A 26,888-nucleotide genomic window follows, 5' to 3' on the forward strand; every position below is an offset into this window, starting at 1 on the left:
CTCTGGCAAATGCCAAACATCCTGCACGTTGTTGGGCTGTAAGCACAACCCCCACCTGTGGACGTCGGGCCCTCATACCACCCTCATGGAGTCTGTTTCCTACCGTTTGAGTGGACACATGCACTTTTGTGTCCTGCTGGAGGTCATTTTGCAGGGCTCTGGAAGTGCTCCTCCTGCTCCTCCTTGCCCATAGGTGGAGGTAGCGGTCCTGCTGCTGGGTTGTTGCCCTCCTACGGCCTCCTCCACATCTCCTGATGTACTGGCCTGTCTCCTGGTAGCGCCTCCATGCTCTGGACACTACGCTGACAGACAAGGCAAACCTTCTTGCCACAGCTCGCATTGATGTGCCATCCTGGATGAGCTGCACTACCTGAGCCTCTTGTGTGGGTTGTAGACTCCGTCTCATGCTACCACTAGAGTGAAAGCACCGCCAGCATTCAAAAGTGACCAAAACATCAGCCAGGAAGCATAGGAACTGAGAAATGGTCTGTGGTCACCACCTGCAGAACCACTCCTTTATTGGGGGTGTCTTGCTAATTGCCTATAATTTCCACGTGTTGTCTGTTCCATGTGAAATTGATTGTCAGTGTTCTTCCTGAGTGGACAGTGGGATCTCACACAAGTGTCAGTGACTTGGAGTTACATTGTGTTGTTTACGTGTTCCCTTTATGTTTTTGAGCAGTGTAGTTTGGGCTGTAGGATCTGGGGGGGGGGGGGGGTTGATTTGGCAGACCATAGAGGAGTGTATAACAGCCATTAAAAATGTAACATTGAAGTCTATGGATGACAGATGTCCACTAATGACCATCCGTTATTGTTCGTTATTTTTATGTTCCGTTATGGTCCGTTATTGCTACTGAGCATGCTCAGTAAAGCCTCTCAAACAAGAAGTCAAAAATGGGTTAAAATTGGCAGACAATAACGGATCATAACAGATAAAATAACGAATCATAACGCATTACTTTAACTGTTACTTTAACTGTTATGATCCGTTGTGATCAGTTTTTTGATCCGTTAATTAGTCGTTCGTTATTGCTGAATAGCGGGTGTCAAAAGGCAGGAACATGACGGCAGTGTGAAAGTACCCTAACAAAGATAGGATGCAAAAAAAATAATAAATAATAATAATGATGATAATAATAACTAATAGTAATAATAATAATATAAAAAAATATATATATTAAAAACAATAATAATAAAATAATAGTAATTAATCATAATTTATAATAATAATATAAAAAATAATAATTATTAATAATGAAAATAATAAATATAATAAAAATAATAATAAACATAATAATAATGAAAATAATAATAATAAACATAATAATAAGTAAATAATAGTAATAATAAACATATTAATAATAAAAAAATAATAATAAAGATAGTAAACTAGTAATAAATTAATAAAATAGTAATAAAATATAATAATAATAGTAATTATTATTATTTTATTTATTACTATTTTTTGTTATTTTTATTACTATTGTACTATGTTTATTATTATTTTTATTACTATTATTTTATTATTATTATGTTTATTTTTATTACTATTATTTTATTATTATTATTGTTATTTTCATTATTATTATGTTTATTATTATTTTCATTATTATTATGTTTATTATTTTTTTTACTATGTTTATTATTATTTTATTATTAATATTTTTTTTATATTATTATACATTATCATTGTTCCGCTCTCAAAACACTGACTATGTGTGGTTCTAAACGGACAGCTAAACACTTGTTAGAGACTCCAGTAAACAGAAGCCCATGCTTGTATTGTCCACCAGAGGACTCCAACTTTATTTTAGTCTGTGAAACTGCAATACAATACAACAACAACATATCAGTACACATGGAATCATTAGCCTAGCATAAATGACAAATAACTAAGCAGAAAGGCACTTACAGGTGATGATGTCCCAAACCTCATGGGAGAGATAGATACATGCTGCCTGCCCAGTGGAAGAATGACCTCAAGATGGTGGAAGAGCTTCCTGGAACAAGGGTCACTTCCTGTCTGTATAAACTATCTGAGTAAGTAAAGCTGATATTAACTTCTGCCACTAGATGGCAGTGGTACACTACACAACCTATCATTATAATGCAGTTAACCTAAAAAGGCAGCACACTCCCTGCCTGATATAATACATTATATCACTACCTATACATATCTGATGTACAGGGAAAAACATATTAATAAGATAATGTGTTCCTGACCAGAACTAATAACAAACTATAACATAAGTCCACAATATCAGTGTCTCTTGGCTGTGGCACTTCAAGCTGGTAATCCGCATGAAGAAATAGTTCTGTCCATAAACCCATCTTCAGATAGGAGAAGCCGCACTAGGCCAAACTATCTCCTACCCCATTTGTAATCCACAGAATGGAATTCAGCTCGTGGCAAATGTCACATTTGAAAACTCTCAGTGACAAGCTCTTAGTTATGTATTGAGCCAATAACAGAATAGAAATACTCAAAGGAGAACAATGACATCAGAAACTGGTCTGGCGTACACTTTAACAGTCTCTTGTTTAGTGACTTTTACTTCAATCTTTCATGGAAAACTCTCCAACTTCCAGGTTGATCATCATTAAGTTTCTTTTGGAAGCTTTTGGTAACATGGATTAACTTCGCTATAACCCTGTTCAGTCTCTTCCAGTCCGAAAATCTTACAAAACGATGTGGCTGCAGTCTAGCGTCAAGGGCTTTAGTACTGAAACTTACTACTTCTGACCTAATTTCAGGATCAGCTTCGGGCTCCACTAAAGGGTAAACATTGGTGTCAGGACTATCTACAGCCGTCTGATACAGAAAAGTTGGCCCTGAAAACCATATAGAGTTCTGAAGGCAAGCTATCTGTGTAGGCCTGGTAGCATAATCTGCAGGATTTTGTTCTGAGGGCACATAGAACCATTGCTCTGGACGTGTTGTTTGTCTGATCCCGTTCACCCGATTAGAAACATATAAAAAGAATCTCTTTGTAGTGTTGCAGATATAGCCTAGGACTGTTTTACTGTCTGTAAAGAATTTCACAGCATCTAGGTCTAGGTCTATCTCGTCTCTCACTAGCTCATACAGTTCAACCGCTAGTACAGCTGCACATAACTCTAGACGTGGGATTGTGTGTGCTGGCCTAGGACTTAGCTTGGATTTTCCCATAACAAATCCAACATGGCAGACATTTCCTACATCGCTTACCTTCAAGTAAGCAACGGCACCTATTGCTATAACAGATGCATCTGAAAAGATGTACAGTTCTTTTTTGCAGGCCTGTGACAATGAAAGAGGTACATAACACCTGGATATTTGTAAACATTGTAAGGCTTGTAAAGACTCTGTCCATTGGACCCACTCATGGAGTCTTTCTTGTGGAAGTAAGGCATCCCACTCACTTTCTCCACTTGATAGTTCACGAACTAAGGCCTTACCTTTTATGGTGACTGGTGCCACAAACCCGAGAGGGTCGTAGAGACTGTTAACAGTGGATAGGATCCCTCTTCTTGTGAATGGCTTTTCTGCTGAAGAAACCTGAAACACAAAACAGTCTTTATCTAGATCCCAGCTTAGGCCTAGACTTTTCTGCAATGGAAGGGTGTCTGTTCCCAGGCAAAGGTCTTTGAGGTCTTTAGCTCTGTCTTCTGCGGTGAAAGCTTCCATGACTTGTTTGCTGTTAGAGGCAATCTTATGTAGTCGCAGATTAGACTCTGCCAGCATTTGTTTTGCTTTGTTGAGAATGTTAACTGCTCCTTCAGGTGTGTTCGCTGAAGCAAGTCCGTCATCTACATAGAAATGTCTCATCACAAAGTGCTTGGCATCTTGACCATAACGTTCTGCACCTTTCTGGGCAGCTTTCCGCATACAATATATGGCAACAGCGGGGGAAGGGCTGTTACCAAAAACATGTACTCTCATTCTGTACTCTGTTACCTCTTTATCTATGTCGTTATCCTTGTACCACAGGAAACGCAGGTAGTCTCGATGGTCCTCTCTCACTAGAAAACAATAAAACATCTGTTGCACATCAGCTGTGAAGGCAATAGGCTCCTTCCTGAAGCGTAAGAGGACACCCAGAAGTGTGTTGTTTAGGTCTGGGCCACTCAGCAGTACATCATTTAGTGAAATGCCTTCCTGTTGAGCACTGGAATCGAACACAACTCTTATTTGATCTGGCTTGTGTGGATGGTAAACGCCAAACATTGGCAGATACCAGTGTTCTTTACCTTTATCCAGTGATGGTGCTAATTCAGCATGATTATTGTCCAGCATCCTTTTGATAAATTCTGTAAAGTCTTTTTTCACTTCAGGCTTTCTTTGCAAAGTTTTGCGTAGTGTGTTTAAGCGCTTCATGGCTTGCTCTCTGTTACTAGGTAAATAACACCTTGGTTTGCGAAAAGGTAAAGGGGCTACCCAATTGTTGTTCTTATCTTGGAAAGTCTCTTTATCCATGATGTGGAGAAAGGTTTGATCATCTATGGACATTGCTTGTTTGTCATCATCTTTTGTCTTCTGGAACACTGAGTTCCCTAAATTGTCGGTCTTCAGACCACTACTAATATTCCTATCATAACTGGAAGGAGAGCCACAGTATGGTTTTAGGGTTTCTTTAACAACAAAGCTGTTTTGGCATGGACTGAGAAGGGACGTGCGTCCATTTGTTAACACAGATGTCTTAGAAGTGTTGACACTGTCAGGCCGATGAGCTGCTCCCAAACAAACTTCTCCAACTATAACCCACCCCAAGTCAAGTCTTTGCGCATAGGGGGCATTAAATGGTCCATTAATTTGTTGGCGTACCTTATGCACCTGTAGAATGTCTCTTCCAAGAAGTAGAAGAATAGAGACGTCTGTCTGGACAGCTGGAATAAGGTGAGATATTGCATTAAGATGAGGATGATGAAGGGCCACTTCTGGTGTAGGGATCTCTGATTTATCATCTGGTATCATATCACACTCTATCAAAGTGGGAAGTGAGAGATGGATCCTCTTGTCAAGAGACTCAATAGTAAAGTCAGTAGCTCTTCTCCCTGAAGTTTCTATCACTCCTGCACATGTCTTTAGGGTGTATGGAACTGCCCTTGATGTAATGTTGAAGGCATCAAAAAAGTCTGACCTTGCCAGCGACCTGTTACTTTGTTCATCCAGAACCACATACATCTTTACTGCCTTTTCTCTTTTCCCTGTGGGGTACACTGTTGCTAGGCAGATCTTGGAACATGAGCGTGGATTTGTACTGTCACCACAGATTTCAGTGCATTTGGACATTACTGGGATAGCTGATTTATCTTTTTGCTCCCTGCCCTCATCTTTTGGGGTTTCAGTGACCTCTAATGGTTGATGCAAAGTATTGGGGTGCAGAGCTGAGATGTGTCTGTCACTGCCACATTCTGAGCAATTTGCTTGTATTTTGCAGTCTTTAGCTATATGTTTGGTGGATTCACAACACTTGAAGCATATGCCGTTTTGTCTAAGAAAGGCTAACCTTTCCTTGATAGGTTTACTTTTGAACCCTTTGCACTTGTTTAGAGGATGGGGCTTTTTATGAAGTGGGCAAAGTCTGTCAGGGCCTTCAAAGGTGTTTACCTTGTAGCTGCTTGAATCTCCTGGGTCCTCAGAGGGAACTGTTGTCTTGTGGGTGATCACTGAAGTCCTATTGTAGGATCTAGGTGGCTTTTCTGCCTTAGGCAGTTGGCTGCTGGTGATGAAGGAAAAACTGGGATCGCACCTCATCTTAGCTTGCTGCTGTACAAACCTAGAAAACACAAAGAAAGGGGGGAAGGGGACACCATGTTCTTCTTTGTATTTAGCTCCAACACTCACCCATTTCTCTTGCAGGTGGTGAGGTAGTTTCTCCACTATAGGCTTAGTACCGTTGGCAGTATCTAAATGTGCAAGTCCCCTTAAATAACCTTCTTCTTTGGCACACTGGACTTCCCAAAGAATATCACCCAGCTCTTGCAGTTTTAAATTGTCTTTGCTGTTTAGCTTAGGGAAAGACTCCAGTCTTTTCATCAGAGCACCTTCAATTGCCTCTGGTGATCCATATCTTTCTTCTAGCCTTTGCCAGGCCATATCGAGTCCTACTGAAGGGTTAAATAGGTGTATCCTGCGCATCCTTCTTGCATGCTCTGCAGACTCAGACCCAAGCCACTTTACCATCAGGTCTAGCGTCTCAGCTGCTGTTAAGTCCAAGTCTTTGACTGCATTCAGAAAAGAAGCCTTCCATGCCCAGTAATTTTCTGGGCAGTCATCAAACTTGAGGAAGCCTGTATTAACCATTTCTTTACGGATAAGATATTTAGTGACGTCTTGCATGCTCTGGTGTTTGGGTTGCTGCGGTGAGGATTCTTCTTTTATCACTCTGGTACTGCCAGCCTCATGGGTTTGTTTTCGTGCGCTCAGGAGTTCTGATGGTTTTGGTTTAAATTCAGCTGACTTTGGATTGAGAAACGGTATTGTTGAGCTGCCACTTGAAATATCTTGGACATACGCCCTAGTGCGTTCTGCAGAGGAAAGCGGTTTCTCGGGCACATCTGGGCCTTCGTGGATAGATTCCATTCCAGACCGCTCAATATCTGCATAAGCTGCTGCTTCTGCTGCTGCAGCAGCGGCTGCACACTGACGTTGAAGAATATGCAACTTTGCTTCCTGTTCAGTTTTTTCTTTTATAATGGCAGCCTCTTTCTCTGATCTTTCCTTCATAATGGCAGCCTCTTTCTCTGATCTTTCCTTCATAATGGCAGCCTCTTTCTCTGATCTTTCCTTCATAATGGCAGCCTCTTTCTCAGCAAATTCTAGCTGAACGCGAGCAGCCTCTGCTTTGGCGCGAGCCCTGGCAAAAAGGGCACTTGCTGATGAAATCTGACTGGACTTTGCTGATCTAGATGAGCGTGAGCGTACATCATCCTGCTGGACACTTGGCGCGCTCTCCCTGCCTTGATGTGTCCCGGGTAGCTGATCTTCAGCATTATACTGACTTCCTGATCTTAGACTCATTCTGTCTGTGCAGCAACTACTATCTCCAGGCTTGTTGTGCTACCACCTTTTCACTGTTCCGCTCTCAAAACACTGACTATGTGTGGTTCTAAACGGACAGCTAAACACTTGTTAGAGACTCCAGTAAACAGAAGCCCATGCTTGTATTGTCCACCAGAGGACTCCAACTTTATTTTAGTCTGTGAAACTGCAATACAATACAACAACAACATATCAGTACACATGGAATCATTAGCCTAGCATAAATGACAAATAACTAAGCAGAAAGGCACTTACAGGTGATGATGTCCCAAACCTCATGGGAGAGATAGATACATGCTGCCTGCCCAGTGGAAGAATGACCTCAAGATGGTGGAAGAGCTTCCTGGAACAAGGGTCACTTCCTGTCTGTATAAACTATCTGAGTAAGTAAAGCTGATATTAACTTCTGCCACTAGATGGCAGTGGTACACTACACAACCTATCATTATAATGCAGTTAACCTAAAAAGGCAGCACAATCATTATTAATTACTATTATTTTTATTGTTCATAATAATTTATAATAATTATATTAAAAATAATCATTATTAATACAAAAAATAATAATAATAAACATAATAATAATGAAAATAATAATAATAAACATATTAATAAAAATTATAATAAACATATTAATAATAAAAATAATAAGAATAAACCTAAAAATAAAAATAAGAAATCAAACAAAATCACAAAACCTCCTCTTTTGTTGAAGAGTTTATAACCGTGTGGGAGCTTTATATAAAGAGTAGTGATCATGGAGACTTGAAGCGGCAGATAACAGAGAGCAATAGTTTGGATTGATCGATAACAGCAGCTTACATCCCCCTGCACAGTATAGAGAGACATGCTTGTACCTGTAGTTCATCCCTCTAATCCTGTCTCTGTTGTCTTTGTGGCAGATTGCGCCTTCTTCCTGCCCCCGGTGGAGACGACAGAGAGTCTGGTGATGCCGAATTCGCTCTCGGACCCCCAAATCCATCGTTCCCCCATACAGACTAAGGATACGGAGAGTTGTCCCTGCCCTGACACATCCCAGGGACCGACCACCTAATGGGCCGAGGACTGAATAATGGACTATATATGGGATGACGGAGCCGAAATACATAATTCTACTGAGATTCCCAACACCATGTTAACTTGGAGCCCCCAATGATCTTCTTCTAGCCAGTAGGGGGCATCAGTTCCATCATGTGGTTTTCAGTCTCTACGGAAGTGTTTCTCAACAGCTGGAGGCACACTGGTGGGGAAACGCTGGAATTAGATGTGTATAGGAAGCTGAACACTTTGATTTTATAGCATTCAGCTTCCCTGATCATACATTGTGTATTATAGTGTTTTCCAACCAGACTGCCTCCAGCTGTTGCAAAACTACAACTCCCAGCGAGTTGTAGTTTTGCAACAGCTGGAGGCACACTCATTTGGAAGCACTGCTCTAGAGCCCTTTTACCATGTCTTTGAGCTCAGCTCCTATGATGCTTCACTTTTTTTTGCAACAGCTGGAGGCACACTGGTTGGGAAACACTGGTATTAGATGTGTGTAGGAAGCTGAACACTAAGCATTCAGCTTCCCTGATCATATATTGTGTTTTATAGCATTTTCCAACCAGTCTGTCTCCAGCTATATGGTACCCAGCATGGCCGCCCCCCCTCAGTAACATTATGTCTCACAGCTCGGTCACCCCCTCCCTCTCCCCAAATAAGAAGAGAAATAAATGGAGTCTATTTTTATACTATAGATATTTATATATTTATGCTCTTTGTATATAGATTTATTTTCTTTATAAGGAAAGATTTTGTATGGTCATAATCCCACGACCGCCGTATCCCACAATTCCACAGGACAGTAGATTGGAGTCGACATTCCCCCCAAATCTAATAAACGTATAGCTTTGCGCTAGCATGTACACCCCCTGGTGAGGTGCGAGGCACAGTGTGCGCCGCTAAGGATAAAACCCACGGCTGCAGGATCACAGTGTGCGCCTCCGCCATATGTATACCTTGCCTTTGATGCAATATGAGACATCTTACTGCTTTCAGTATCGTTGTAAGAAATCCCATGTGAAAATAAATATGTATTATAAAATCCAGATGTCCTGTTGTATCTTTGCTCTTACAGTAGAGACTCCATAGTGTGACCGCTCTTACAGTAGAGACTCCATAGTGTGACCGCTCTTACAGTAGAGACTCCATAGTGTGACTGCTCTTACAGTAGAGACTCCATAGTGTGACTGCTCTTACAGTAGAGACTCCATAGTGTGACCGCTCTTACAGTAGAGACTCCATAGTGTGACTGCTCTTACAGTATAGACTCCATAGTGTGACTGCTCTTACAGTATAGACTCCATAGTGTGACCGCTCTTACAGTATAGACTCCATAGTGTGACCTCTCTTACAGTATAGACTCCATAGTGTGACCGCTCTTACAGTATAGACTCCATAGTGTGACCGCTCTTACAGTAGAGACTCCATAGTGTGACTGCTCTTACAGTAGAGACTCCATAGTGTGACCGCTCTTACAGTAGAGACTCCATAGTGTGACTGCTCTTACAGTATAGACTCCATAGTGTGACTGCTCTTACAGTAGAGACTCCATAGTGTGACTGCTCTTACAGTAGAGACTCCATAGTGTGACCGCTCTTACAGTAGAGACTCCATAGTGTGACTGCTCTTACAGTAGAGACTCCATAGTGTGACCGCTCTTACAGTATAGACTCCATAGTGTGACCGCTCTTACAGTATAGACTCCATAGTGTGACTGCTCTTACAGTATAGACTCCATAGTGTGACTGCTCTTACAGTATAGACTCCATATTGTGACCGCTCTTACAGTAGAGACTCCATAGTGTGACCTCTCTTACAGTATAGACTCCATAGTGTGACTGCACTTACAGTATAGACTCCATAGTGTGACCTCTTACAGAATAGACTCCATAGTGAGACCGCTCTTACAGTATAGACTCCATAGTGTGACCGCTCTTACAGTATAGACTCCATAGTGTGACCTCTCTTACAGTATAGACTCCATAGTGTGACCGCTCTTACAGTATAGACTCCATAGTTTGACCGCTCTTACAGTATAGACTCCATAGTGTGACTGCTCTTACAGTAGAGAATCCATAGTGTGACCGCTCTTACAGTAGAGACTCCATAGTGTGACTGCACTTACAGTATAGACTCCATAGTGTGACCTCTTACAGAATAGACTCCATAGTGTGACCGCTCTTACAGTATAGACTCCATAGTGTGACCGCTCTTACAGTATAGACTCCATAGTGTGACCGCTCTTACAGTATAGCCTCCATAGTGTGACCGCTCTTACAGTATAGACTCTATAGAGTGACCGCTCTTACAGTATAGACTCCATAGTGTGACCTCTCTTACAGTATAGACTCCATAGTGTGACCGCTCTTACAGTATAGACTCCATAGTGTGACCGCTCTTACGGTATAGACTCCATAGTGTGACCGCTCTTACAGTATAGACTCCATAGTGTGACCTCTCTTACAGTATAGACTCCATAGTGTGACTGCTCTTACAGTATAGACTCCATAGTGTGACTGCTCTTACAGTATAGACTCCATAGTGTGACCGCTCTTACAGTATAGACTCCATAGTGTGACTGCTCTTACAGTATAGACTCCATAGTGTGACCTCTCTTACAGTATAGACTCCATAGTGTGACCGCTCTTACAGTATAGACTCCATAGTGTGACCGCTCTTACAGTATAGACTCCATAGTGTGACCGCTCTTACAGTATAGACTCCATAGTGAGACCGCTCTTACAGTAGAGACTCCATAGTGTGACCTCTCTTACAGTATAGACTCCATAGTGTGACCGCTCTTACAGTATAGACTCCATAGTGTGACCGCTCTTACAGTATAGACTCCATAGTGTGACCTCTCTTACAGTATAGACTCCATAGTGTGACTGCTCTTACAATATAGACTCCATAGTGTGACTGCTCTTACAGTATAGACTCCATAGTGTGACTGCTTTTACAGTAGAGACTCCATAGTGTGACCGCTCTTACAGTATAGACTCCATAGTGTGACCGATCTTACAGTATAGACTCCATAGTGTGACCGCTCTTACAGAATAGACTCCATAGTGTGACCGCTCTTACAGTATAGACTCCATAGTGTGACCTCTCTTACAGTATAGACTCCATAGTGTGACTGCTCTTACTGTATAGACTCCATAGTGTGACTGCTCTTACAGTATAGACTCCATAGTGTGACCGCTCTTACAGTATAGACTCCATAGTGTGACCGCTCTTACATTAGAGACTCCATAGTGTGACCTCTTACAGTATAGACTCCATAGTGTGATAGCTCTTACAGTATAGACTCCATAGTGTGACTGCTCTTACAGTATAGACTCCATAGTGTGACCACTCTTACAGTATAGACTCCATAGTGTGATAGCTCTTACAGTATAGACTCCATAGTGTGACTGCTCTTACAGTATAGATTCCATAGTGTGACCGCTCTTACAGTATAGACTCCATAGTGTGACCGCTCTTACAGTATAGACTCCATAGTGTGACCGCTCTTACAGTATAGACTCCATAGTGTGACTGCTCTTACAGTATAGACTCCATAGTGTGACTGCTCTTACAGTATAGACTCCATAGTGTGACTGCTCTTACAGTATAGACTCCATAGTGTGACCGCTCTTACAATAGAGACTCCATAGTGTGACCGCTCTTACAGTATAGACTCCATAGTGTGACCGCTCTTACAGTATAGACTCCATAGTGTGACTGCTATTACAGTATAGACTCCATAGTGTGACTGCTCTTACAGTATAGACTCCATAGTGTGACCGCTCTTACAGTATAGACTCCATAGTGTGACCGCTCTTACAGTATAGACTCCATAGTATGACCGCTCTTACAGTAGAGACTCCATAGTGTGACTGCTCTTACAGTAGAGACTCCATAGTGTGACTGCTCTTACAGTAGAGACCTGCATATTGTGACTTCACTGGTGCAGGTAAACTATAACTCATTCTTTTTTACATGACAAGTAAATCATCCAGTACAATGGGGGCTCAGTCTCTTGAAATACAAGAAAAACGACCGGATCAGAGGATCACCGCAGAGTGTGGGGACCCAGAAACTGTCTATGCTCCCCTCTGCCATTTTAGGTTATGTACTATTCTATGGATTCTTATTTAAAGGGGTCAAAATTTGGTGGCTCCAAGCAAAATCCATAAATAACTGTAGAACTCCCTGATCTGAGCTGCAATGCCCACTGCGGGGTGCAGGCCCTTTACAAAATATATAGCTTGGCAGCCACATAGCCTGTAGGCTAGGCCTAAAGCCCTGTAAGGTACTAATGTGGCCCACAGACATCCAAAGGATAGGGGATAAGATGTCAGGCCACGCCCCCTTGGACGGCACACCACGCTCCCTCCATTCATGTCTGACATGAATGGAGTGGGTGTGGTGTGACGTCATCAGGGGGCATGGCATGATGTCACGTCTCTGGCTGCGGAAACCAAGCATTGTAAACATTCTGTGTAGAATGCCGAGTTTGGCATGGGTGCTGCACGGAGATGGTGGGTGGTCTCAGCGAACGGACCCCTACAATCAGACATCTTATCCCATATCCTTTGGCTAGGGGGTTGAGATGTATGTGGGTGGAGTACCCCTTTAAAACATGCATGACTGCACTAAACTTACTCATCTTCCATTCTCTGAGAAGAGGGACTGTACACGACAAGGCTCCACCCACTTGCTAGTATATTCCGAAGGTTCAATGATGGGACAATGTAGGTACCGTATTTGTCGCCGTATAAGACGCACTTATTCTTCCCCAAAACTGGGGGAAAAAGTCGGTGCGTCTTATACGGCGAATACACCCCTATTGGGGCGGTCCCTGCGGCCATCAACGGCCGGGACCCGTGGCTAATACAGGACATCACCGATCGCGGTGATGCCTTGTATTAACCCTTCAGACGCGGCGATCAAAGCTGACCGCCGCATCTGAAGGGAAAGTGACACTAACCCGGCTGTTCAGCGATTTCGCCGCGGCGGTCCCGAACAGCCCGACTGAATAGCCGGGTTAGTGCTTACAGGACACCGGGAGGGACCTTACCTGCCTCCTCTGTGTCTTCTCCGTTCAGGGATCCCCTGTATGGTCGGCATTCTCCTTCCTCGTCATCATGTCGTCGCGTATGTGCGTCGGCGTGCGTAACGACGTGATGGCAGCGACGGAGAGCGAGGATACCCGGCCGGCAGCAGAGACGTTCCGGAGCGACGGGGACGCGGCGACAGCGATGGAGCGACATCCAGGGCAGCGGTGACGGGTCCGGAGCGGCGGCGACACGTGAGTATTACCTCCTATGCAGTGATCTTCAATCTGCGGACCTCCAGATGTTGCAAAACTACAACTCCCAGCATGCCCGGACAGCCAACGGCTGTCCGGGCATGCTGGGAGTTGTAGTTTTGCAACATCTGGAGCTCTGCAGGTTGAAGACCACTATTGGGTTCAAAATCAAATTTTTTTTAGATTTTGCACCTATAAATTGGGTGCGTCTTATATGCCGGTGCGTTCTATAGGGCGAAAAATACGGTAAATAATACGGGGCATAACTGTGTAAAGCAGCACAAATGGCACATGAACCGTATAAAAGAGTGCACAACACTGTAACAACAAGACAAAAATACTCATCAGAAAATACCCATCAGAATAATAGATAAATATCCAACAACCAACTCACACATACCGCAGGGCTACCTAATGGGACACTGCATATATATATATATATATATATATATATATATGTATTCTTGTTTTGGGATGGACCAAGACATATTTTTTATAGACTCTACCAATCTCACTGGGGTCTGAGCACCCGGGCAACAAGCTGGTGATGATGTGAATGGTGGGGGCAGGTACCAAATTTGCCCTTGGGCCCATAAGCCTCTAGTTACACCCCTGCCTAGTACTGTACAAAACCTTCCATGCACAGTAATTTGTAACATTGTACAACTATATTCTCCTTATGGGCTTCTATGCCTTTTTAAAGTCACATGACATTGTTTGCCTTGGCATAAGGTGCCGGAAACCAGTTGCTAAAGTTAAAGGGGTACTCCGGCGAAAAAGATAAGACGTCTGATCGCGGGGGTCTTGCCGCTGGGGACCCCTGCGATCTCCGTGCTGGCAGCAGCTTGGGGCTTCCGTGTTTGTGACGTCACGCCACGCCCCCTCCATTCATGTCTATGGGAGGGGGCGTGATGGCTACTACGTAGCCATCATGCCTCCTCCCACAGACATGAATAGAGGGGGCGGGTGGCTGTAGTCGCCAGTCATCTGGCACAGAACGGAGTTCGCACCGTGCTTGGATGACTGGGGTGCCGTGCCGGAGATCGCGGGGGTCTGCCACTGACATCTTATCCCCTATCTTTTTATTTATAGGGGATAAGATGTTTTTTTGCCGGAGTACCCCTTTAAAGTCTACTTGTCGTTTCAAAAGAGTAACCCTTTAGAGTATTATTGAGCCCATGAGAGCCCCCTCTATGGTTTACAGCTTTATTTCATTTGCTATATTTCAGGGGATGGGACCAGAGTTGGGCTTTTTGCCAGTAGTACTTACACAGTTACTTCCTTCTTTAGTTGTCTGGCCAAGCACAATATCTACTTTTTACTCTTAGGACATGATGAAGTGCTGGTGAAAGTGCACTGGACTGCACTGCAGGAGGCTGATTTACACAGTACACTACTATAGATGGCATGGGGGGGAGAGGAGTTAAGATGCTTTGGGTTTGCAAGGTGCTATGTGAGCAAAAGGAATGAAACAGCAGCAACACAGCAAGGAAAGGCTTACACTAAGCACTGAACTGCTGCTGAGATGAGAAGGAAGCCTTGATTTATGAGGAGAGAGACAGCCTCAGAGATGACAAGTACGCAGCCCAGGCTCTCTCCCTCTCTCCTGAAGACAGAATCCCCCTAACAGGCAGTGGACACCAGACTGCAGAGAAGTGAGACACCTGGTGGCCAAGACTTTAGAGCTGTTTATCTGGGGGAAGGAGTCAGTTATGATAAATTAATTTAATAACTTATTGATTTACAAATATGTTACAGATGACATGGAAGGCCGTGTGTGTTCCGTCCTTTTATTGTGTAACTGTGACGTAATACTAATAATAGTGTAATATATATATATATAATATAATAGTGCCCTTATCTGGTATTATGTATAATCTGGGAAAATCTATTTTTTATTCTGTAGTGTCCCCATAATACCATAACCAGCTGCATTGTTACTATAACAGTATCCCCATAACAGTACCCACTAGCCATAGTATCCCCATAACAGTGCTCACTAGCCATAATATCCCCATAACAGTGCTCACTAGCCATAGTATCCCCATAACACTGTTCACTAGCCATAATATCCCCATAACAGTGCTCACTAGCCATAATATCCCCATAACAGTGCTCACTAGCCATAATATCCCCATAACAGTGCCCACTAGCCATAGTATCCCCATAACAGTGACCACTAGCCATAATATCCCCATAAGAGTGCTCACTAGCCATAATATCCCCATAACACTGCTCACTAGCCATAGTATCCCCATAACAGTGCTCACTAGCCATAGTTTATCCATAACAGTACCCACTAGCCATAGTATCCCCATAACAGTGCTCACTAGCCATAATTTCCCCATAACAGTACCCACTAGCCATAGTATCCCCATAACAGTGCTCACTAGCCATAGTATCCCCATAACAGTGCTCACTAGCCATAATATCCCCATAACAGTGCCCACTAGCCATAGTTTCCCCATAACAGTACCCACTAGCCATAGTATCCCCATAACAGTGCTCACTAGCCATAGTATCCCCATAACAGTGCTCACTAGCCATAGTATCCCCATAACAGTGCTCACTAGCCATAATATCCCCATAACAGTGCTCACTAGCCATAGTATCCCCATAACACTGTTCACTAGCCATAATATCCCCATAACAGTGCTCACTAGCCATAATATCCCCATAACAGTGCTCACTAGCCATAATATCCCCATAACAGTGCCCACTAGCCATAGTATCCCCATAACAGTGACCACTAGCCATAATATCCCCATAAGAGTGCTCACTAGCCATAATATCCCCATAACACTGCTCACTAGCCATAGTATCCCCATAACAGTGCTCACTAGCCATAGTTTATCCATAACAGTACCCACTAGCCATAGTATCCCCATAACAGTGCTCACTAGCCATAGTTTCCCCATAACAGTACCCACTAGCCATAGTATCCCCATAACAGTGCTCACTAGCCATAGTATCCCCATAACAGTGCTCACTAGCCATAATATCCCCATAACAGTGCCCACTAGCCATAGTTTCCCCATAACAGTACCCACTAGCCATAGTATCCCCATAACAGTGCTCACTAGCCATAGTATCTCCATAACAGTGCTCACTAGCCATAGTATCCCTATAACAGTGCTCACTAGCCATAGTATCCCCATAACAGTGCTCACTAGCCAAAGTATCCCCATAACAGTGCTCACTAGCCATAATATCCCCATAACAGTGCCCACTAGCCATAGTATCCCTATAAAAGTGCTCACTAGCCATAGTATCCCCATAACAGTGCTCACTAGCCATAGTATCCCCATAACAGTGTCCACTAGCCATACTATCACCATAACACTGCCCACTAGCCATAGTATCCCCATAACAGTGCTCACTAGCAATAGTATCCCCATAACAGTGCTCACTAGCCATGATATCCCCATAACAGTGTCCACTAGCCATAGTATCCCCATAACAGTGCTCACTAGCCATAGTATCCCCATAACAGTGCACACTAGCCATACTATCCCCATAACAGTGCTCACCAGCCATAATATCCCCATAACAGTGCCCACTAGCCATAATATCCCCATAACAGTGCCCACTAGCCATAGTATCCCTATAAAAGTGCTCACTAGCCATAGTATTCCCATAACAGTGCTCACTAGCCATAGTATCCCCATAACAGTGTCCACTAGCCATACTATCACCATAACACTGCCCACTAGCCATAGTATCCCCATAACAGTGCTCACTAGCAATAGTATCCCCATAACAGTACCCACTAGCCATAGTTTCCCCATAACAGTGCCCACTAGCCATAGTATCCTCAAAACAGTGCTCACTAGCCATAGTATCCCCATAACAGTGCCCACTGGCCATAATATCCCCATAACAGTGCTCACTGGCCATAGTTTCCCCATAACAGTGCCCACTAGCCATAGTATCCTCATAACAGTGCTCACTAGCCATAGTATCCCCATAACAGTGCCCACTGGCCATAATATCCCCATAACAGTGCTCACTGGCCATAGTATCCCCATAACAGTGCCCACTGGCCATAATATCCCCATAACAGTGCTCACTGGCCATAGTATCCCCATAACAGTGCTCACTAGCCATAGTATCCCCATAACAGTGCTCACTAGCCATAGTATCCCCATAACAGTGCTCACTAGCCATAGTATCCCCATAAGAGTGCCCACTAGCCATATTATCCCCATAACAGTGCCCACTAGCCATAGTATCCCCATAACAGTGCCCACTAGCCATAATATCCCCATAACAGTACCCACTAGCCATAGTATCCCCATAACAGTGCTCACTAGCCATAGTTTCCCCATAACAGTTCCCACTAGCCATAGTATCCCCATAACAGTGTTCACTAGCCATAGTATCCCCATAACAGTGCTCACTAGCCATTGTATCCCCATAACAGTGCCCACTAGACATAGTATCCCCATAACAGTGCTCACTAGCCGTAGTATCCCCATAACAGTACTCATAAGCCATAGTATCCCCATAACAGTGCTCACTAGCCATACTATCCCCATAACAGTGCTTACTAGCCATACTATCCCCATAACAGTACTCACTAGCCATAATATCCCCATAACAGTACTCACTAGCCATAATATCCCCATAACAGTGCTCACTACTCATACTATCCCCATAACAGTGCCCACTAGCCATAGTATCCCCATAACAGTGCTCACTAGCCATAGTATCCCCATAACAGTGCTTACTAGCCATAAAATCCCCATAACAGTGCTCACTAGTCATAATATCCCCATAACAGTGCCCACTAGCCATAATATCCCCATAACAGTGCTCACTAGCCAGAGTATCCCCATAACAGTGCCCACTAGCCAGAGTATCCCCATAACAGTGCTCACTAGCCATAATATCTCCATAACACTGCTCACTAGCCATAGTATCCCCATAACAGTGCCCACTAGCCATAGTATCCCAAGAACAGTGCTCACTAGCCATACTATCCCCATAACAGTGCCCACTAGCTATAGTATCCCCATAACACTGCTCACTAGCCATAATATCCCCATAACAGTGCTCACTAGCCATAATATCCCCATAACAGTGCTCACTAACCATAATATCCCCATAACAGTGCCCACTAGCCATAGTATCCCCATAACAGTGACCACTAGCCATAATATCCCCATAAGAGTGCTCACTAGCCATAATATCCCCATAACACTGCTCACTAGCCATAGTATCCCCATAACAGTGCTCACTAGCCATAGTTTACCCATAACAGTACCCACTAGCCATAGTATCCCCATAACAGTGCTCACTAGCCATAGTTTCCCCATAACAGTACCCACTAGCCATTGTATCCCCATAACAGTGCTCACTAGCCATAGTTTCCCCATAACAGTACCCACTAGCCATGGTATCCCCATAACAGTGCTCACTAGCCATAGTATCCCCATAACAGTGCTCACTAGCCATAATATCCCCATAACAGTGCCCACTAGCCATAGTATTCCTATAACAGTGCTCACTAGCCATAATATCCCCATAACAGTGCCCACTAGCCATAGTTTCCCCATAACAGTACCCACTAGCCATAGTATCCCCATAACAGTGCTCACTAGCCATAGTATCCCCATAACAGTGCTCACTAGTCATAGTATCCCTATAACAGTGCTCACTAGCCATAGTATCCCCATAACAGTGCTCACTAGCCAAAGTATCCCTATAACAGTGCTCACTAGCCATAATATCCCCATAACAGTGCCCACTAGCCATAGTATCCCTATAAAAGTGCTCACTAGCCATAGTATCCCCATAACAGTGCTCACTAGCCATAGTATCCCCATAACAGTGTCCACTAGCCATACTATCACCATAACACTGCCCACTAGCCATAGTATCCCCATAACAGTGCTCACTAGCAATAGTATCCCCATAACAGTGCTCACTAGCCATGATATCCCCATAACAGTGTCCACTAGCCATAGTATCCCCATAACAGTGCTCACTAGCCATAGTATCCCCATAACAGTGCCCACTAGCCATAATATCCCCATAACAGTGCCCACTAGCCATAGTATCCCTATAAAAGTGCTCACTAGCCATAGTATCCCCATAACAGTGCTCACTAGCCATAGTATCCCCATAACAGTGTCCACTAGCCATACTATCACCATAACACTGCCCACTAGCCATAGTATCCCCATAACAGTGCTCACTAGCAATAGTATCCCCATAACAGTACCCACTAGCCATAGTTTCCCCATAACAGTGCCCACTAGCCATAGTATCCTCATAACAGTGCTCACTAGCCATAGTATCCCCATAACAGTGCCCACTGGCCATAATATCCCCATAACAGTGCTCACTGGCCATAGTTTCCCCATAACAGTGCCCACTAGCCATAGTATCCTCATAACAGTGCTCACTAGCCATAGTATCCCCATAACAGTGCCCACTGGCCATAATATCCCCATAACAGTGCTCACGGGCCATAGTATCCCCATAACAGTGCCCACTGGCCATAATATCCCCATAACAGTGCTCACTGGCCATAGTATCCCCATAACAGTGCTCACTAGCCATAGTATCCCCATAACAGTGCTCACTAGCCATAGTATCCCCATAACAGTGCTCACTAGCCATAGTATCCCCATAAGAGTGCCCACTAGCCATATTATCCCCATAACAGTGCCCACTAGCCATAGTATCCCCATAACAGTGCCCACTAGCCATAATATCCCCATAACAGTACCCACTAGCCATAGTATCCCCATAACAGTGCTCACTAGCCATAGTTTCCCCATAACAGTTCCCACTAGCCATAGTATCCCCATAACAGTGCTCACTAGCCATAGTATCCCCATAACAGTGCTCACTAACCATAGTATCCCCATAACAGTGTTCACTAGCCATAGTATCCCCATAACAGTGCTCACTAGCCATTGTATCCCCATAACAGTGCCCACTAGACATAGTATCCCCATAACAGTGCTCACTAGCCGTAGTATCCCCATAACAGTACTCACAAGCCATAGTATCCCCATAACAGTGCTCACTAGCCATACTATCCCCATAACAGTGCTTACTAGCCATACTATCCCCATAACAGTACTCACTAGCCATAATATCCCCATAACAGTGCTCACTACTCATACTATCCCCATAACAGTGCCCATTAGCCATAGTATCCCCATAACAGTGCTCACTAGCCATAGTATCCCCATAACAGTGCTCACTAGTCATAATATCCCCATAACAGTGCCCACTAGCCATAATATCCCCATAACAGTGCTCACTAGCCAGAGTATCCCCATAACAGTGCCCACTAGCCAGAGTATCCCCATAACAGTGCTCACTAGCCATAATATCTCCATAACACTGCTCACTAGCCATAGTATCCCCATAACAGTGCCCACTAGCCATAGTATCCCAAGAACAGTGCTCACTAGCCATACTATCCCCATAACAGTGCCCACTAGCTATAGTATCCCCATAACACTGCTCACTAGCCATAATATCCCCATAACAGTGCTCACTAGCCATAATATCCCCATAACAGTGCTCACTAGCCATAATATCCCCATAACAGTGCCCACTAGCCATAGTATCCCCATAACAGTGACCACTAGCCATAATATCCCCATAAGAGTGCTCACTAGCCATAATATCCCCATAACACTGCTCACTAGCCATAGTATCCCCATAACAGTGCTCACTAGCCATAGTTTACCCATAACAGTACCCACTAGCCATAGTATCCCCATAACAGTGCTCACTAGCCATAGTTTCCCCATAACAGTACCCACTAGCCATTGTATCCCCATAACAGTGCTCACTAGCCATAGTTTCCCCATAACAGTACCCACTAGCCATGGTATCCCCATAACAGTGCTCACTAGCCATAGTATCCCCATAACAGTGCTCACTAGCCATAATATCCCCATAACAGTGCCCACTAGCCATAGTATTCCTATAACAGTGCTCACTAGCCATAGTATCCCCATAACAGTGCTCACTAGCCAAAGTATCCCCATAACAGTTCTCACTAGCCATAATATCCCTATAACAGTGCCCACTAGCCATAGTATCCCTATAAAAGTGCTCACTAGCCATAGTATCCCCATAACAGTGCTCACTAGCCATAGTATCCCCATAACAGTGTCCACTAGCCATACTATCACCATAACACTGCCCACTAGCCATAGTATCCCCATAACAGTGCTCACTAGCAATAGTATCCCCATAACAGTGCTCACTAGCCATGATATCCCCTTAACAGTGTCCACTAGCCATAGTATCCCCATAACAGTGCTCACTAGCCATAGTATCCCCATAACAGTGCACACTAGCCATACTATCCCCATAACAGTGCTCACCAGCCATAATATTCCCATAACAGTGCCCACTAGCCATAGTATCCCCATAACAGTGCCCACTAGCCATAGTATCCCCATAACAGTGCCCACTAGCCATAGTATCCCCATAACAGTGCCCACTAGCCATAGTATCCCCATAACAGTGCTCACTAGCCATAGTATCCCCATAACAGTGCTCACTAGCCATAGTATCCCCATAACAGTGCCCACTAGCCATATTATCCCCATAACAGTGCCCACTAGCCATAGTATCCCCATAACAGTGCCCACTAGCCATAATATCCCCATAACAGTACCCACTAGCCATAGTATCCCCATAACAGTGCTCACTAGCCATAGTTTCCCCATAACAGTTCCCACTAGCCATAGTATCCCCATAACAGTGCTCACTAGCCATAGTATCCCCATAACAGTGCTCACTAACCATAGTATCCCCATAACAGTGCTCATTAGCCATAGTATCCCCATAACAGTGCTCACTAGCCATTGTATCCCCATAACAGTGCCCACTAGACATAGTATCCCCATAACAGTGCTCACTCGCGTAGTATCCCCATAACAGTACTCACAAGCCGTAGTATCCCCATAACAGTGCTCACTAGCCATACTATCCCCATAACAGTGCTTACTAGCCATACTATCCCCATAACAGTACTCACTAGCCATAATATCCCCATAACAGTGCTCACTACTCATACTATCCCCATAACAGTGCCCACTAGCCATAGTATCCCCATAACAGTGCTCACTAGCCATAGTATCCCCATAACAGTGCTTACTAGCCATAAAATCCCCATAACAGTGCTCACTGGCCATAACATCCCCATAACAGTGCCAACTAGCCATAATATCCCCATAACAGTGCTCACTAGTCATAATATCCCCATAACAGTGCCCACTAGCCATAGTATCCCCATAACAGTGCTCACTAGCCATAGTATCCCCATAACAGTGCTCACTAGCCATAGTATCCCCATAACAGTGCCCACTAGCCATATTATCCCCATAACAGTGCCCACTAGCCAGAGTATCCCCATAACAGTGCCCACTAGCCATAATATCCCCATAACAGTACCCACTAGCCATAGTATCCCCATAACAGTGCTCACTAGCCATAGTTTCCCCATAACAGTTCCCACTAGCCATAGTATCCCCATAACAGTGCTCACTAGCCATAGTATCCCCATAACAGTGCTCACTAACCATAGTATCCCCATAACAGTGCTCATTAGCCATAGTATCCCCATAACAGTGCTCACTAGCCATTGTATCCCCATAACAGTGCCCACTAGACATAGTATCCCCATACCAGTGCTCACTAGCCGTAGTATCCCCATAACAGTACTCACAAGCCGTAGTATCCCCATAACAGTGCTCACTAGCCATACTATCCCCATAACAGTGCTTACTAGCCATACTATCCCCATAACAGTACTCACTAGCCATAATATCCCCATAACAGTACTCACTAGCCATAATATCCCCATAACAGTGCTCACTACTCATACTATCCCCATAACAGTGCCCACTAGCCATAGTATCCCCATAACAGTGCTCACTAGCCATAGTATCCCCATAACAGTGCTTACTAGCCATAAAATCCCCATAACAGTGCTCACTGGCCATAACATCCCCATAACAGTGCCAACTAGCCATAATATCCCCATAACAGTGCTCACTAGTCATAATATCCCCATAACAGTGCCCACTAGCCAGAGTATCCCCATAACAATGCTCACTAGCCATAATATCTCCATAACACTGCTCACTAGCCATAGTATCCCCATAACAGTGCCCACTAGCCATAATATCCCCATAACAGTGCCCACTAGTCATAATATCCACATAACAGTGCCCACTAGCCATAGTATCCCCATAACACTGCTCACTAGCCATAGTATTCCCATAACAGTGCTCACTAGCCATAATATCCCCATAACAGTGCCCACTAGCCATAGTATCCCCATAACAGTGCTCACTAGCCATAGTATCCCCATAACAGTGCTCACTAGCCATAGTATTCCCATAACAGTGCCCACTAGCCATAATATCCCCATAACACTGCTCAATAGCCATAGTATCCCCATAACACTGCTCACTAGCCATAGTATCCCCATAACACTGCTCACTAGCCATACTATCCCCATAACAGTGCTCACTAGCCATAGTATCCCCATAACAGTGCTCACTAGCCACAGTATCCCCATAACACTGCTCACTAGCCATAATATCCCCATAACAGTGCCCACTAGCCATAATATCCCCATAACACTGCTCAATAGCCATAGTATCCCCATAACACTGCTCACTAGCCATAGTATCCCCATAACACTGCTCACTAGCCATACTATCCCCATAACAGTGCTCACTAGCCATAGTATCCCCATAACAGTGCTCACTAGCCATACTATCCCCATAACACTGCTCACTAGCCATACTATCCCCATAACAGTGCTCACTAGCCATAGTATCCCCATAACACTGCTCACTAGCCATACTATCCCCATAACAGTGCCCACTAGCCATAATATCCCCATAACAGTGCTCACTAGCCATAATATCCCCATAACAGTGCTCACTAGCCATAATATCCCCATAACAGTACCCACTAGCCATAATATCCCCATAACAGTGCTCACTAGCCATAATATCCCCATAACAGTGCTCACTAGCCATAATATCCCCATAACAGTACCCACTAGCAATAATATCCCCATAACAGTGCTCACTAGCCATAATATCTCCATATCATTGCTCACTAGCCATAATATCCCCATAACAGTGCTCACTAGCCATAATATCCCCATAACAGTACCCACTAGCAATAATATCCCCATAACAGTGCTCACTAGCCATAGTATCCCCATAACAGTGCTCACTAGCCATACTATCCCCATAACACTGCTCACTAGCCATACTATCCCCATAACAGTGCTCACTAGCCATAGTATCCCCATAACACTGCTCACTAGCCATACTATCCCCATAACAGTACCCACTAGCCATAATATCCCCATAACAGTGCTCACTAGCCATACTATCCCCATAACAGTGCTCACTAGCCATAATATCCCCATAACAGTACCCACTAGCCATAATATCCCCATAACAGTGCTCACTAGCCATAATATCCCCATAACAGTACCCACTAGCCATAATATCCCCATAACAGTACCCACTAGCAATAATATCCCCATAACAGTGCTCACTAGCCATAATATCTCCATATCATTGCTCACTAGCCATACTATCCCCATAACAGAACATTGATCAGGGCCATTCGTGGGTTAACGCTCTATAAATAGCCTTTGGCGCAGGTTTTCCGTGTGTATAATAAATCCTGTGCGTCACACTTTCCGCTCTCCATCATTTTATTTTACTGCTGTGTAATCCGGGCCCCGATCCCACCGGGCAGCAACTAAAACAGCGGCTGAATGGGCCGCTCAGTCCTCACCGCCAGGGCCACAAATCCCTCGCATGGCGGCCGCCCAGGTGTGATACTTATTTTGGCTGCCGCTTCGCGCAATTCTGGAGAAAGAAGGGGCCATTTTATTAGGAAAACATCTGGCGCTCTGCGGAGGTTAACCCTTTCATCCCCAAACCGGGAAACACGATGGGGGGAGTAGTACATGGTGGTGCTAAGGAGACGGTATCACACATGATAGGATTAGATACCCAAATCAGAATACAGTCTCATATGAAAAGCTTAGATACAACAGCTCCACAGACAGTATCACATAAAGTAGAATTAGATACCCAAATCAGCATAGTCTCACATATGAAAGGCTTAGATACAGCAGCTCAGCAGACAGTATCACACATGATAGGCTTAGATACAGCAGCTCAGTATACAGTATCACACATGATAGGATTAGATACCTAAATCACCATAGTCTCACATATGATAGGCTTAGATACAGCAGCTCAGCAGACAGTATCACACACAACAGATTTAGATATATCAGTTGAGCAGACAGTAATACACAGGATTAGATGGCTTAGAAAACAGTATCACACATTAAAGGTTTAGATACACTAGCTCAGAAGACAGGATTAGATACAACAGAAAGTATCACACACTATAGCAGTGTTTTGCAAACAGTGATCATCCAGCTGTTGCAAAACTACAACTCCCAGCATGCTGCATGCTGGGAGTTGTAGTTTTGCAACAGATACATTGACTCAGCAGACAGTATCCCACATTATAGGCTGAGATACACCGGCTCAGCAAAGTACCGAACATGATAAGTTTAGATACAGCAGCTAAGCAGACCGTATCACACACAGTAAGATTAGATACAGTAAACAGTTTCACACATGATTGGTTTAGATACACTGGCTGACCCGACAGTATCACACATCACAGGTTTAGATGCACTGGTTCCGAATAGGATTAGATACAGTAGTTTACCTGACAATATGATGGGTTTTAGATACGCCAGTGTAGCTCACAGTATCACGCTGAGGTGTGGCCCCGTCAACCAGTTTAGGGCCCCCTGCACTGATGGCTCCTCCTCCTGTCCATGTGACAGGTTGCACATTATTATCCAATCATCCTACAATACAAGGTCTCAGTGCTCCACCTGCTGGACATTTGTAGTACTACAGCGCTTTAGTATTTTTTGCAGCTTTTTACTTTTTTTTATCTTTTTGAGTAACCCTTTCCTGCCGCAGCGAATCTTGGTGATGGCGTTTTAGTTTTATCCATAACTACGTGATGGGATAAGGTTTTACTTTTAAATGTTTAAATTATTTTACAAAATAAAAGACCTTTCCACGTGTTGCTTTACATTCCTCTATTCTGACCCTTAAAGCGCAAATGTCAGGAGTTTTAACCCCCAATAAACTATTCAAAGAATAGGGGATAAGATGTCTGATCGTGGGGGTCCCGCCACTGGGGACCCCCGCAATCTGTCATTCAGCATCCAGCGCTGGAGGCTCCGAATGTGCAGCGTGACGACCACAGGGCCGGAGTATCGTGACGCCACGACTCTGCCCCCGTGTGATGTCCTGCCCCGCCCCCTCAATGCAAGTCTATGGGAGGGGGCGTGACGTCCATCACGCCCCCTCCCATAGACTTGCATTGAGGGGGCGAGGCGTGACATCGAACAGGGGCGGAGGCTTGATGTCACGATACTCCGGCCCTGTGGTCGTCACGCCCCCTC

General features: G+C 44.2%; 2 protein-coding genes and 1 long non-coding RNA gene across 7 annotated transcripts in view; 1 reads left to right on the forward strand and 2 right to left on the reverse strand.

Moving 5' to 3' along the window:
* Positions 1–9,106, forward strand: part of BOC (BOC cell adhesion associated, oncogene regulated) — a 135,819-nt gene extending 126,713 nt beyond the window's left edge. For all 4 annotated transcript variants that reach the window (XM_056559962.1, XM_056559965.1, XM_056559963.1 and 1 more), the window contains exon 19: positions 7,929–9,106. In XM_056559962.1, the coding sequence (XP_056415937.1) occupies positions 7,929–8,080 (152 nt within the window). In that variant the 3' untranslated portion in view covers positions 8,081–9,106. The remainder of the gene's footprint in view (positions 1–7,928) is intronic.
* LOC130357297 (uncharacterized) overlaps positions 1–26,207 on the reverse strand; it is an 84,217-nt gene extending 58,010 nt beyond the window's left edge. The window contains exon 1 of the long non-coding RNA XR_008889170.1: positions 26,135–26,207. This is a non-coding gene — a long non-coding RNA (uncharacterized LOC130357297). The remainder of the gene's footprint in view (positions 1–26,134) is intronic.
* LOC130357294 (uncharacterized) lies at positions 1,692–7,468 on the reverse strand. Of its 2 annotated transcripts, XR_008889168.1 has the most exons (3): positions 7,283–7,468; positions 1,916–7,193; positions 1,692–1,826 (listed from the first exon to the last, which is right to left on the reverse strand). XR_008889168.1 is itself a non-coding variant. In XM_056559961.1 (2 exons), exon 2 carries the CDS (start codon positions 7,004–7,006, stop codon positions 2,555–2,557), a length of 4,452 nt encoding a protein of 1,483 aa, XP_056415936.1. In that variant the 5' UTR covers positions 7,007–7,193; positions 7,283–7,468; the 3' UTR covers positions 1,851–2,554. The 2 variants fall into 2 exon arrangements, 1 of the variants encoding a protein (XP_056415936.1); XM_056559961.1 differs by lacking the exon at positions 1,692–1,826 and having other exon boundaries at positions 1,851–7,193.
* Positions 26,208–26,888: the final 681 nt, after the last annotated feature.

The sequence above is a fragment of the Hyla sarda genome, chromosome 2, assembly GCF_029499605.1.
Source record: "Hyla sarda isolate aHylSar1 chromosome 2, aHylSar1.hap1, whole genome shotgun sequence".
Taxonomy (NCBI): Eukaryota; Metazoa; Chordata; class Amphibia; order Anura; family Hylidae; genus Hyla; species Hyla sarda.

Bases quoted from the DNA above. Each gene is read 5' to 3' on its own strand.
- LOC130357294 (XM_056559961.1), bottom strand. From the start codon at position 7,006: ATGAGTCTAAGATCAGGAAGTCAGTATAATGCTGAAGATCAGCTACCC.